Below are 12304 nucleotides of genomic sequence, written 5' to 3'. Positions count from 1 at the left end.
TCGTCGGCTAAGTATGGTGGAGTTTCCCTCAATTCAGTACTCATGTCTGGTCCAGACATGATCAACAGCCTTCTTGGGATCTTGCTTCGTTTTAGGAAGGATGAGGTGGCGATGGCAGCAGATATAGAGCAGATGTTTTACCGATTTCGTGTTGATGAAAACCACCGCAATTACCTACGCTTCTTTTGGTATAAAGAAAACAACCCAGATGACATCATGATAGAGTACAGAATGACTTCACATGTATTCGGCAACAGTCCGTCGCCTGCTATTGCATCTTATGGACTCCTTAAGACTGTCGAACACGCTGATCGAGATGTGAAAAACTTTGTACATCATAACTTCTACGTTGATGACGGGTTAATCTCTTTACCAAATGAATCAGATGCTATCAGCCTGATGAAGCGCACTCAGTCAACCATGAAACAGGAAGGTCAGATTCGTCTTCACAAAATCACGTCCAACAAACAAGCTGTGATGGACGCTTTTGATGTCAGTGATCATGGAGAACAGTTGAAAGAAATAGATAGTGATGACATGATACACAGATCTCTTGGACTTTGTTGGAGACTGAAGGATGATACTTTTGTGTTTACAGTACCTACTGAAGAGAAACCTTTTACTCGTCGCGGTCTGCTCTCAACTGTAAACAGCCTATTCGACCCATTAGGTTTCATATCACCAATCATCATCAGCGGTAAAATACTTCTCCGAGAATGCACACCTGAAGGAGTTGACTGGGATGAACCATTACCTGTCAATAATCTTCAAAAGTGGAAGGAGTGGCAATCGTCTCTTCACTGTCTCAGTGATATCGCCATTCCCCGTATGATGTCTCACACCTCTGTTAGTTCAGCTCAGACAGCAGAAGTTCACATATTCTCAGATGCTTCAGAAAAGGCAATAGCAGCATCAGCATATATAAAAACTGTAAGTGATGGACAAACAAGCGTTCGATTCATCATGGGAAGAAGCAAGTTAGCACCTCTTAATGGCCACACCATTCCTCGCCTAGAATTGTGTGGAGCTGTCTTAGCAACGGAACTCGCAGAGATCATATCTGTACAACTTGGCATCCCATTGCAAACCATGAGATTTTACACAGATAGCAGAGTTGTGTTAGGCTACATTGGTAATAGGACTCGAAGATTTTACACCTATGTAAGCAACCGAGTTGATCGTATTCTACGAATATCTAATGCCAATCAATGGAACTTCATTTCCAGTGAAAAGAATCCTGCAGATTCTTGTACAAGATGCAACACTAATGTGATCAACATTATGCGGTTACCATGGATTACTGGTCCACAATGGTTGTGTGATGTGACAGAAATGAAACCTACACAGTTTCCACTTGTTGAACCTGATAGTGACAGAGAAGTCCGTCCAATCGATAGACCTGTAATATGCTCACAAACTGATGTTACCATTACAACAACAGGATCTGATCTCATTACCAAGAAATTTGATCGATTTGATCGTTGGAGTTGTCTCATTACGGGCATTGCTTGTCTCAAGCGAGTTTGCCGCAGGTTTAGAGCTTGTCGTGACCAGAAACCTATGCAACTTACCCGTTATGATGAAATTTGTGAAGCAGAGACCTTTGTCCTAAAACAGATTCAACAAGAATTCTTCTCTAAAGAGATAAACAGTTTAAAGTCTGGAAAACCTTTGAACAAAGACACAAGTATATCCACACTTGCACCATTCTTAGATGAAAATGGACTAATGTGTGTTGGTGGAAGATTGAACAAAGCTGCTGGAATTTTACCATCAATATTAACTAGATTTGATTTTTTGTTGTGTTCTTTGCATGTTTTATGATGTATTTTCATGATGCATACACTTTGATTGTACATAATTATTAATGACATGCAATTTAAAGGTGTCAGATATATTCATATTTAATTGATAGGTTGCAAAATATTTTGAGTTAAAAAAAAATTGCATCCGTTCAACTGGTGCGATTATTAATTGAGGAGTTACATGAGCCATTGGCAAGCATTGTAAATCTCCTTTCTTTAGTCCAAAATCATATATATAATTTATCTTAGCAACCTCATGCATTTACAACCATCAAAATGCCCAGTGCGTGGAAACATGATGATGTGGTAGATATTTTGTAAAATGTTTCTATTCTATCTTCTGGGAACATTCTCTTGATTGATTATAAGTTTTCTATCATACCATGCATGAGGTTGACAATGTGCAGGTTGAGATTTCATTGTTTTCTGTTACAATGCATCATACTATAACAAATTACCTAACCATTATGTATCAAGGTAATTAGGCTGTTCTGATGAAAAGCTGATCTGTAGAATAAGTACTATTTGCAATTTCCTTGAAACAGAGCTCTATCAGCTTAGTTCATCACAAAATCATTAAAAAAGGCCTTGCTTAAATTGATGGATTAAAATTTCCAAGAAAAATAGTACCTCTTTCATAGGTTATTTAATTTTTGACAAGAAATTAATTGATATCCCACATACGTCCTATGATTTAAAACCGTTACATATATAGTATTTATTCCTGCATTCAGAATTCAATGACCATGAACTGTTTCTGACCGTTTTGACCAGAGCATCAGTCATGCCATCCTACTCCATTAAAACATGATAAGGATAATATATTGTGCTCATTAACTTAATTAAGTTAGCACTTGCACATATACCGGTAGTGACTTTTAAATCAGACTTTAAAAGTTGACAAGTTCAAATAAAATTGTCAGTAATTTGAAGTTTCAGTGCAGTTGAAAATGTTACATTTGAGTTACAGGTGCATGACTTGTATTTTAATGTTAGTATGGTATAATGGCTGACTTTTTTTAGTGATTGATATACATGTACTATTATAGATATTCCTGGTATTCATCCTTTTCAAATGTGGCTGTGATTGAGATTTTGTAATAATTAATTGTAATGAAATTTTAGTTGTTGATACATTGATTATATATAAAGTATCAATATATCATTTAGAACTTAGTTTTGGGTGCAAATATAAGATGATTTATTTTGAACATATTTAGATTTCCATCATTGTTAACTTTTGTTTTCATGAGCAACACAATATGGTCACAAACTATGTGGTAATAAAATTTCTGTTTGACACGAGGTTATGCAATTTCCAGGAAGAAGAAGGAATGAGTTTTGAAGTGCGTTATGAATTGAACAGTGTAACTTTTAACTGTTTTTCAATCATGTCTCAATCATATTATCTGAGGTTGTTTTGGTGAGAGCTTCCTGTAATCTTTGCTTGTAAGATTGTCCAGCCTGCAATTTATGTCTTGCTATATATTGATTTCACAACAAACTGCAGTCATAAATCTGATGTTAACATCTTAAGATGATAATACCAAACGATGTAAAATTAATTAACAATTGTAACACATCACATTCTTCTTTTTCTCTCTTCTGAGAGTTTGAGTGAATGAATGCAATCAAATTCAATCTTTTCACTTCACAATTTCTTAATTCTTAAAGTACTTGGCAGGTCAGATTTCTCTTTATCAGCAAAGCTATATGCTTTAAATAAGGATTAAGGGATTAAGAAGGATTTGATCACATTGAAATTTTTCTGATCTATATTCTAGGATTCACTTTTGTAAAGGTCACTTAATTTTAATCAGAATAACAGGATGTACAGCCAAGGCATGTAATTTAATTTTCAAGCTTCGATGTAAATATGTTGTGTTTGGTTTATTCTATATCAAGAGTATTCAACAGACTGCACTTCTATCATGTCTATAGAAACCTATCGTTTTCCATTTAATGATGTTACATTGACAACATGCACACACATGCACTCACGGAACGCCTTCTGCCAGTTGTCACCAGAGATTTACATGCAACTAGGGTTACAGAAATATAAATATCTGAAAGGTCTGAAATAGAAATGTACAATGTAAATGTATCATCAAAAGTACAAAAAAACCCACCCAGGTAGATGTTCTGGTTTTAGTTATAATGTAGTATACACGATGGCATAAGGTTTAATAAATTAATATACATGTACATGTAACAAGTTAACTTATTACATCTTAGCCGGGCTCTGCTGAAAGCAGAGTCCTGGCTATAGGCAGGCAAATCGCCAATTTTACTATAAATAGCACAAGTAAACAAAAAACCAAACAGCGTCAAAGTAAAAGCTTCCGCTATACCAAATAGTTACACAAAGAGCCACGTTTTGTCAAAAGTGTTGGCATTTTAATTGTTTCTTTTATTTTAATTTCGAGAGAATTGTCTTTCTTTTTTAGTTTTCTTATTAATAACTTAATTGTTTTAAAAACAAGACTATGCATTTTGGATACATAAAATGCGCATGAATTTTCATGAACTACTTTGCTGCGCGTTGAAGAAATGGGGATTGAATATATAACGCTTGTTGCAAAATTCAAGGCAGAAACTGTTGAACTTTTTTCTACTAGACAGACATATTTTTGTTTTTAGCCGCTTACAAAAATTGATCGCTCTCTGATGCTTTGCCGACATTAAAAGCATATGAGAGAGAGAGAGAGAGAGAGAGAGAGAGAGAGAGAGAGAGAGAGAGAGAGAAAGAGAGAGATTTTCAGTCTTTACCACACAATATGCATAAAGACACACCAAAAGAGCCCGGCTTTCAGTACTTCAGTACTTTGATTAAGTTTTTGACATTAAGATCACCTTGAATGTTGAGCAAATTACCATGAACCATACCTTATATGGTATTCATCATCTTGAACCAAACCTTATATGGTATTCATCACCTTGAACCATACCTTATATGGTATTCATCACCTTGAACCAATACTCTTGATTCTATATATATGGCATTTTTCATACATCATTTTGTATCAGCTTCTTTGCTGATAAAATACATTTGGATATGAATCTCACTTAAAATGATAGAGGATACTGTTTTATATACAATATATGTACAAGTACTGGTGCATGTTAAATTGGAGAAGTATATTGAAGTCTGATATTAAATCAAGAAACTTGGTGTTCCATCAGATAAAATGATCAAGAGTATTTTAAGTTTTGTGAATAAAATTGTTATTTCCATCATAGTTTAAATGATTGCTTGGTTGATGGACCTTGTAGAAAGAAATTGATGTGTATCAGGTGAATACAGGTAGAGATCACACATGAATGGTACAATAACACACCTACACTTACCTGATCTGTAAAGTCAACCTATAGATCTACTGAGAAATGTGATACATTTTGTACAATTGTGTGTGGGTGCTGTCAGAAAAGAGTCATCATATGTTGAAAAATTAATTGTTCTAATGATGTAAACATCCATTGAGAAAGAGAGAGAGAGAGAGAGAGAGAGAGAGAGAGAGAGAGAGAGAGAGAGAGAATTGGATTGTGTATATTTATGGAGAAAAACTTGATACAGATACATGTACTTAGTATTAATTGAGGGGAGATTGCTCTATGGAAAATCTAGTAGATACATGTAGTCTATCGATGCTAATGACTTTGTCAAAATGACAGTTAGAGTCACAGACATACAGGGTGCTTTAAAAAAGTATTTCAATCATTCCATATTATCTCAAGATGTTGAAAACCATAATCTAATCTTGCAGTTTTTGTTCATTTACAGTTGGTGCTCGGAAATTGAACTCCCTTGTCAACTGTACTCCACGAGCCATCAAACAATTTCCGCGAGACCTCTTCACGCAGAAACAGAGGGCAGATGGCGCTGTTCTCTTCCACATCTTGGTGTCAGCGTACATGTTTGCAGCATTTGCTTACATATGTGAAGACTACTTTGTTCCATCTCTGGAAATTATGAGTGATGGTAAAAGAAAATGAAAGAAATAATAAATATCTCATTTTTTCATTCTTTTTTTCTTACAATCAAGAAGTGCTTTAAATTACTTATTTCAAAATTGAATTTTTATTTTATTTTTATCAGCAGTATGTGATCTCTAAAAGTGCAATTTTAAAACATGTAAAACTACTTTAAACAAAGTCTTAACGCATGGACTGATAAAAATGAACTTTTGATTTAAAAAATTAAAAATGCCCTTTAAGGTACCCCTCCCCCTTCACACTCCCTCCTTTCTCCTGGGGCTACACATTGTCTTGCAGAACAGACATGTTAATTGTTAAATGACACATATTCATCAATTTTAACTAGCAGTGTAATCAATAAAAATTATCTTGCAGTAATCAATTAACTTCTTTGCTTAAAATAAGTATATTTACGAAAAACATCACTTAGTCTAGGACATTCACCATCTCCTTTCACTACAATTTAGCAATATAATTTATCAACATTCAGTACTGAGAGCCCAATCACCCCTTATAATCAAACTCATTGAGCAATTATTTCAGAAGGAAGAGGATGTCTTATGCTGAAGACTTACACCATTTTCCTAGAGTGAAATTTTGTTTTAGGTTGGGGGTTGGGGAAGGAGTTAATGTTAATTTTAAAATTTCAATTTTTCCGGGGGGGGGGGGGGGCTGTTCAGACCCCCTTGACACCTCCTTTCCCATTCACCCTGCCTCTTTTAGAAAATGCATAACCCCTAACAAATTAAACGACTTGATGTACCATCATGTTACTCCACAAATGTTTAAAAGAGAAAACACAGCCAATTGAGGTTTATTTCTATCTGACGTGTGCTCGCTATTGGAATGATAGAATATACATGTAGCAGTTGTGCTGTAGGAGCTCATTCTATTGCAGTAATTCAGTCTGTTTTTTGGTGGTTTATACATGTACATTGTATTTGCTTCAGTTAGATGCTCGTTAATCACAAGAACAATTAATCTTCATGATCTATTCATCAAAAACAGGCTTTATTCATCCACAAGTATCTCCTATTATGGCATAATATTCAGTAGCATTATTTTACAGTACAAGCAATCAATTTTAAAACAATCTACCAGTAATTAAAATGAGATGATCTGAACCCAATACCGCTTCTCAAACATTTAAGAAGTGGTAGCGGATTCAGAATATCTCATTTTAATTAGATTGAATTTGAAAATGAATTAAACAGTTTAAGAAAAAAGAAGATGATTGTGTAATTTGCATTATTATGCCCACTCCCTTGAAAAAAAAGTTTACTGCGGATGTACATCTTTAATGCATAGAATATTTAATTAACGTGAGAATATTTAAGATCTTTACATAAGAATCCCCTAATCTGGATAGTGTATCTGTTTGAAGTATTGATTTTTCATGTAATTCACACAATTCAGGTACATACATCATTTTATATCATGTACATATGTATAACATATTTGATACGCTACATTTATTCAAGATGAAATTTTCAAGAAATTGTATTAATATGATTATCTTCCTTCCTCCTAAATAAAACATCCATTTAATTAAATGTATAGATAGATTACCAGTATTAATTAAGTGCCTGTTGTATAGTTTTTTAAGAACAAAACATTGACTTAGGGTTTTTGTATAATAAAATGTGTTTGTGTGCCATTTTTTCATTATTTAGGTTCTTATTTTGGGGGGTAGTAAGCAGAAATCTGAGGAATAGTTGTTGGTGATTTTGATATTTTTATTTATTTGTAATAATTAAGATGGCCAATTTAGCCAAGCTTAGTGACCATGCATTTTAAAAAACTTCTGTACTGTAATGTGACAACTTCTGGTTTGCAGCTTTTCACATCCAGCCAGATGTTGCGGGAGCCACGTTAATGGCAGCAGGAAGTTCCGCTCCAGAGTTAGCCACAGCTGTCATCGCAGTGTTCATAGCAGAGGTATTCCTGAATTATATTTATGATTTAAATAAACACCATTGAAAACAAATTGCGCATTGAAAGGTTCCATTAAAAAAAACTTTCTTACATAAAAACTGAGATGATTAGCTGAGATCAATTAATAAAAAATCTTCCTATTTCATATGAAACATTAAACATAATACACATATGAAATATATGTCATTGATTAGTTTAAGAAGTTACCGTTCTTTCTCAGAATTTTCTAAAACCAAAATTTCTTGTATGGTAAAAAAATCAAAACTTTAGAGTAGTTAATCGTGCATCCGTGTATTTAATACCCACCCGTATTGTATGATTATTGAAAGCACTTATGTAACCACCTGGCCAGCATAAAGAACCATTTTTACAGTCATTTATTTAAATATTGACCCCCTCCCCAATGTTACCGGTAAACAAGGATAGTTACAAACACATGTCAACAGTCTTAATAATTAATATTCCCCTGAATGGTGGGAACAAATTGTCACGATCAGTGTGTACAGGCAGATGGAGGGATCATGTATAATAGCTACCTGTATACATGTACAGGAATAGCTACCTGTTCATATAATTATGAAGGATGAAGTTACAGAACAATAGGCGAGCAACTGGAGGCGGTTGTTTGAGAGTAGCATGTGGATAAATGATCTATTCAAAAGTATCAACTAAGTATATATATGCATTTTTCAAGGAGAATTTTAATAAAAAAAATATATGGCATAATACTTCTTGCACCAACCAGTGTAAATGTACGTCTGACTCGGTTTTGAAGTACATGTATAAACAATGTGTATTCTTTGACATGGGCTGTATTTGTTTGCCAGCTAGGGCCCAACTTTACTCACTAATCAGCTATAGTAAGGGTGGTACATGTGATCTAAGGGTAATACATTTACATGTACATTATCACCCAGACCAACAGTAGAATGCCAGGGACAAGCAGTTTGTGATAGGCTATAAATAGAAACATGTTCTATAAATTTATTATGTACATTTTGTAAATGTTAAATATGATTGAAACTAGGAGGAATATAACTAACTTCACAGAAATAACTTGTACCAGGAACTAATTTTTTTTATTTACAAAAGGTAATCATATTATGATAAAGATTCGTCTGAGACAGTAAAAATTTGCATATTTTTTTAATTTTAAACTGCTGATGAAATCGAGTCTAATGAAGTTTGATGTATCATTTTAATTCTCAGAAAAATTTCTGTTTTAGGATGACATTGGGTTAGGAGCAGTGGTTGGCTCAGCTGTGTATAACGTGATGTTTGTCATCAGTGTTTGTGCTCTGGGTGCTGGCATGGTAAGTCTCTTTGTGTGATCTTTGTCACTAGTTTCTGTGCACTGTGTGTTATGTGTCATCAGTTTTTATGTTCTTTGAAAGACTCAAAATGTATTGATTTTTTTTTCACTTTGTGTCTGTATGCACTCCTTCATCGCATAGTAAGTTGTTTTGTGAATAATAATTAATAGGGAGAAAAATTAATTTTCCTTCAGTTCTCTAAACATTTATCAATCTCAATGTCATACAATGAAGCTATTGAATCCATGCTGTGATACATTCCTGGTACCGCATTTAGGTATTTTATAACTCCCTCTACATTTTTCAATACTTTAGATTGTTGAATATTTCTGTAGATGCATTGGAGATACGCATGTTGATTCTGATGGTTTTCGGACTTCACACTTGTCGATCCATAGTATTTTTCAATCTGTGTCTTTATTACCCAAAGCAACTGGCTCACTTTACTTTTAATTTCTACCCTCCAGAATAATATTTTTTTTGTTGTTAGAAACTATTTGGTCAGCTAGGATAAAAAAATTTGTTTTAATAAAGATATTTTTGATTGTAGATATATTTCTATTTTTTTAAGCTGCAAGCTGATGTGTCCTGGCTAAGCTCTACTAAGAAATTATAAAAGTAAACAATTGTTGCTTATAGATATCACTAATGTGGCTTATTTCGCACATGTTTACATATTAGTAGTACACTGCACAGGTACAATTCTAACAATTAAGTGGATGTGGAAGAAAACATGTGTAAATTAAAGTATTGATTCAATTTCTCATGTAGAATAAATCATTTCATAGATATTTGACAGATGATACAGTTTTAGTAATGAAGTAACAGGAAATTGAATTTCCAAGCAGAGCAGATTTAAAACGATCTATTGTGATCTATTGTGGGTTTTGGGGTCCTATTCATTTACCAATTTACCCTTAAAATCTGATTAAAAAAAAAAATTCTTTCCTGTTTTCTTCATTTTAATCAATCTCTTTCTTTCTCGTCTTTTTGCTCTCTGAGACAATTTAATTTCATAATTTTATGTATATAAAATTATATTTTGCATGATGATAGCATTTTAAAGTTTAAGTGAAAATCAATGACTGAACTTCTTATTTTGCAAATCATTATATGGATAGCAGAAGAATATGTCTCTCAATCTCCATTCTTCCTTTAAAGTCAGCCGAATTATGGGTTTATCTGCAAAGTAATTTGGCCAGATTTATAATGGTATTTAATGAAAAATCAAATGATTTACTAGTTTTTCTCAGAACTAATATGGCTAAAAGTAATGTTATCAAATCCAATAGCAGCTGATCCATGTATCATTCTTGCATTAAATAAATGGAAATGTTGATACACAATGGCCTTCTCCTAACTGGTTTTGACAGGTTGTGAACCTTCACTGGTGGCCGTTGTTCCGAGACTGTGCGTTCTACGCGCTGAGTGTGGGAGCTCTGGCCGTGGTCATCCTTGACGAGAATGTGTATTGGTAAGATATCAAAAAATCAAAGGACTGAAAGTCATGACAGACACTGATATTGGTATTATTATAGATCATGCTATGTCTTACTGAACCAAACTCTAATTTTTTCACTTCTGTGAATATATCACCCACAGAAAGCTTTTTTGATATGAAAATAACAAGACAGACTAGTGGCATGCTGTTTTGATAGTAATTAAATGTAATCAACACCTACATCCCGATTCCCTTCAGCCCAGGGGCCTTACCTGTTTTCTAGGGAACTTCTCTTAGAAGTTACAAAATCAAATTTTGAATGAAATTGTGTTTAAATTAAATGTACATTTAATTGATTTTATATGATTAACCTATTTCCAAATCTGTAACCAGTTACCATCGTTCTGACTAAGTAACCATTTAAAAGGTTAGAAATTGTCATCCTTAATAATATCATATTAAAAGTTTTGCATTAGCAGTTTTTGCTTTTTTTCAAAGAATTTTACAAATATACCCAGGAGAGATTCAGAAATTTTGGCCACTTTTTCTATGTCAGCAGATTTCTTAGAGGTGTTTATTGTTTAAATGAATTCCTAAATATCAGTCTGAACTGGTTTTTGTTTTATATTGTCATGAGTATATGTCACAATCAGTATAATTATTGGCTTTATCTGTCTAGTTGCACTCATATAACAAACTTTTTAACATCAAAATTTGAGCTAATAATGTATATAAAGGATATGCTGCCTTGACATTCTTAACATATATCTTGATGTCATATACTCCTGATAGAAGAAACATACTTTTTTCTCCACAGTTATGAAGCTACTAGGAGACATGTCTATTAATTAAATGAATATTGATTATAACAGTCAACAGATGACTGGAGAAAACTTTATTAGCAAAAGGAAATTGTTTCTTTCTATGAACTATTCATTATCTTCTATGTCTAGTTTACCACCTTTGGTCTTTAAAGAATTTATGAAAAGGAGGCCTTTGTAACATCTGTATTTCAATTTTTACAATATATGTCATAATAATAGGTGTTACTCTCAGAAGATGGTAATGAAAATTGGTACCTTTTTTGTCAATACGAAAGTATTTATTTAGTGGTACATACATGTACTAGATTGCTTTTCAAAAAAAACCCCACAGATACAGACAGTGATTAGACTACGGGGGTGGATACCTCATGGTGTCTGTAGTACTTCCTCTGGTGACCTCCTGGTTGTCATGGACAGTGATGATTATGAACAAACAAAGGTTGTGCGTTACTCTGGCTCCAGAGAGAAACAAAGTATTCAGTACAACGACAAAGGACAACCTCTCTATAAGTATTTATCTGGTCACATTAAACACATCAGTGAGAACAGGAACCTAGATATCTGTGTGTCAGACAATGGAGCCCGTGCAGTGGAGGTGGTCAATCAGGCCGGGAAACTCCGGTTTACCTACACTGGTCCTCCCTCTACAACCAAGGGATCATTCTATCCACAAGGCATCACAACAGACAGCAAGCTTCGGATCCTAACAGCAGACTGGGAAAACCACCGTATCCACATCCTGGATCAGGACGGACAGTTCCTCCGCTACATTGATAACTGTGATTTACATTTCCCATGGGGTTTATGTGTGGACCCCAGAGACAACCTCTTTGTGACTGAGAGAGACACAGGTATAGTGAAGAAAATTCAATATTGCATGTAAATCAATTAAACTTTAAATTAGATGTAAACAAATGAACCAAGTATACATTACATACCCGGTACTGTGAGTAGATATTACATGTAAAGACAGTGTTTGTATTGATCCTGAATATACCATCTACATTAGAT

The 12304-nt window shown here is 33.9% G+C and overlaps 2 protein-coding genes across 2 annotated transcripts; both read left to right on the top strand.

The window, feature by feature from the left end:
• Nucleotides 1–231: 231 nt before the first annotated feature.
• Nucleotides 232–2616, top strand: LOC105345842 (uncharacterized). The gene is made up of 2 exons (XM_066070062.1): nucleotides 232–1687; nucleotides 2540–2616. Exons 1-2 carry the CDS (start codon nucleotides 232–234, stop codon nucleotides 2614–2616), a joined length of 1533 nt encoding a protein of 510 aa, XP_065926134.1.
• A 2486-nt stretch (nucleotides 2617–5102) lies between these two features.
• On the top strand, nucleotides 5103–11273 carry LOC136270965 (sodium/potassium/calcium exchanger 5-like). Its single transcript, XM_066069995.1, has 4 exons — nucleotides 5103–5784; nucleotides 7618–7718; nucleotides 8942–9028; nucleotides 10402–11273. The coding sequence occupies exons 1-4, from the start codon at nucleotides 5718–5720 to the stop codon at nucleotides 10504–10506; spliced, it is 360 nt and encodes a 119-aa protein (XP_065926067.1). The 5' UTR covers nucleotides 5103–5717; the 3' UTR covers nucleotides 10507–11273.
• The last annotated feature ends 1031 nt before the right edge of the window (nucleotides 11274–12304 follow it).

Source organism: Magallana gigas, chromosome 8 (assembly GCF_963853765.1).
Source record: "Magallana gigas chromosome 8, xbMagGiga1.1, whole genome shotgun sequence".
In the NCBI taxonomy this organism is placed as follows: domain Eukaryota; kingdom Metazoa; phylum Mollusca; class Bivalvia; order Ostreida; family Ostreidae; genus Magallana; species Magallana gigas.
This window is presented reverse-complemented; position numbering and strand designations above follow the sequence as displayed.

Excerpts from the sequence above, each read along its gene's own strand:
- LOC105345842 (XM_066070062.1), top strand. The coding sequence starts at position 232 with ATGACTTCACATGTATTCGGCAACAGTCCGTCGCCTGCTATTGCATCT. Across the intron at positions 1,688-2,539 it reads ACCTTTGAACAAAGACACAA|AATTCAATGACCATGAACTG; the intron begins GTATATCCACAC and ends TCCTGCATTCAG.
- LOC136270965 (XM_066069995.1), top strand. The coding sequence starts at position 5,718 with ATGTTTGCAGCATTTGCTTACATATGTGAAGACTACTTTGTTCCATCT. Across the intron at positions 5,785-7,617 it reads TCTGGAAATTATGAGTGATG|CTTTTCACATCCAGCCAGAT; the intron begins GTAAAAGAAAAT and ends TCTGGTTTGCAG. Across the intron at positions 9,029-10,401 it reads GTGCTCTGGGTGCTGGCATG|GTTGTGAACCTTCACTGGTG; the intron begins GTAAGTCTCTTT and ends TGGTTTTGACAG.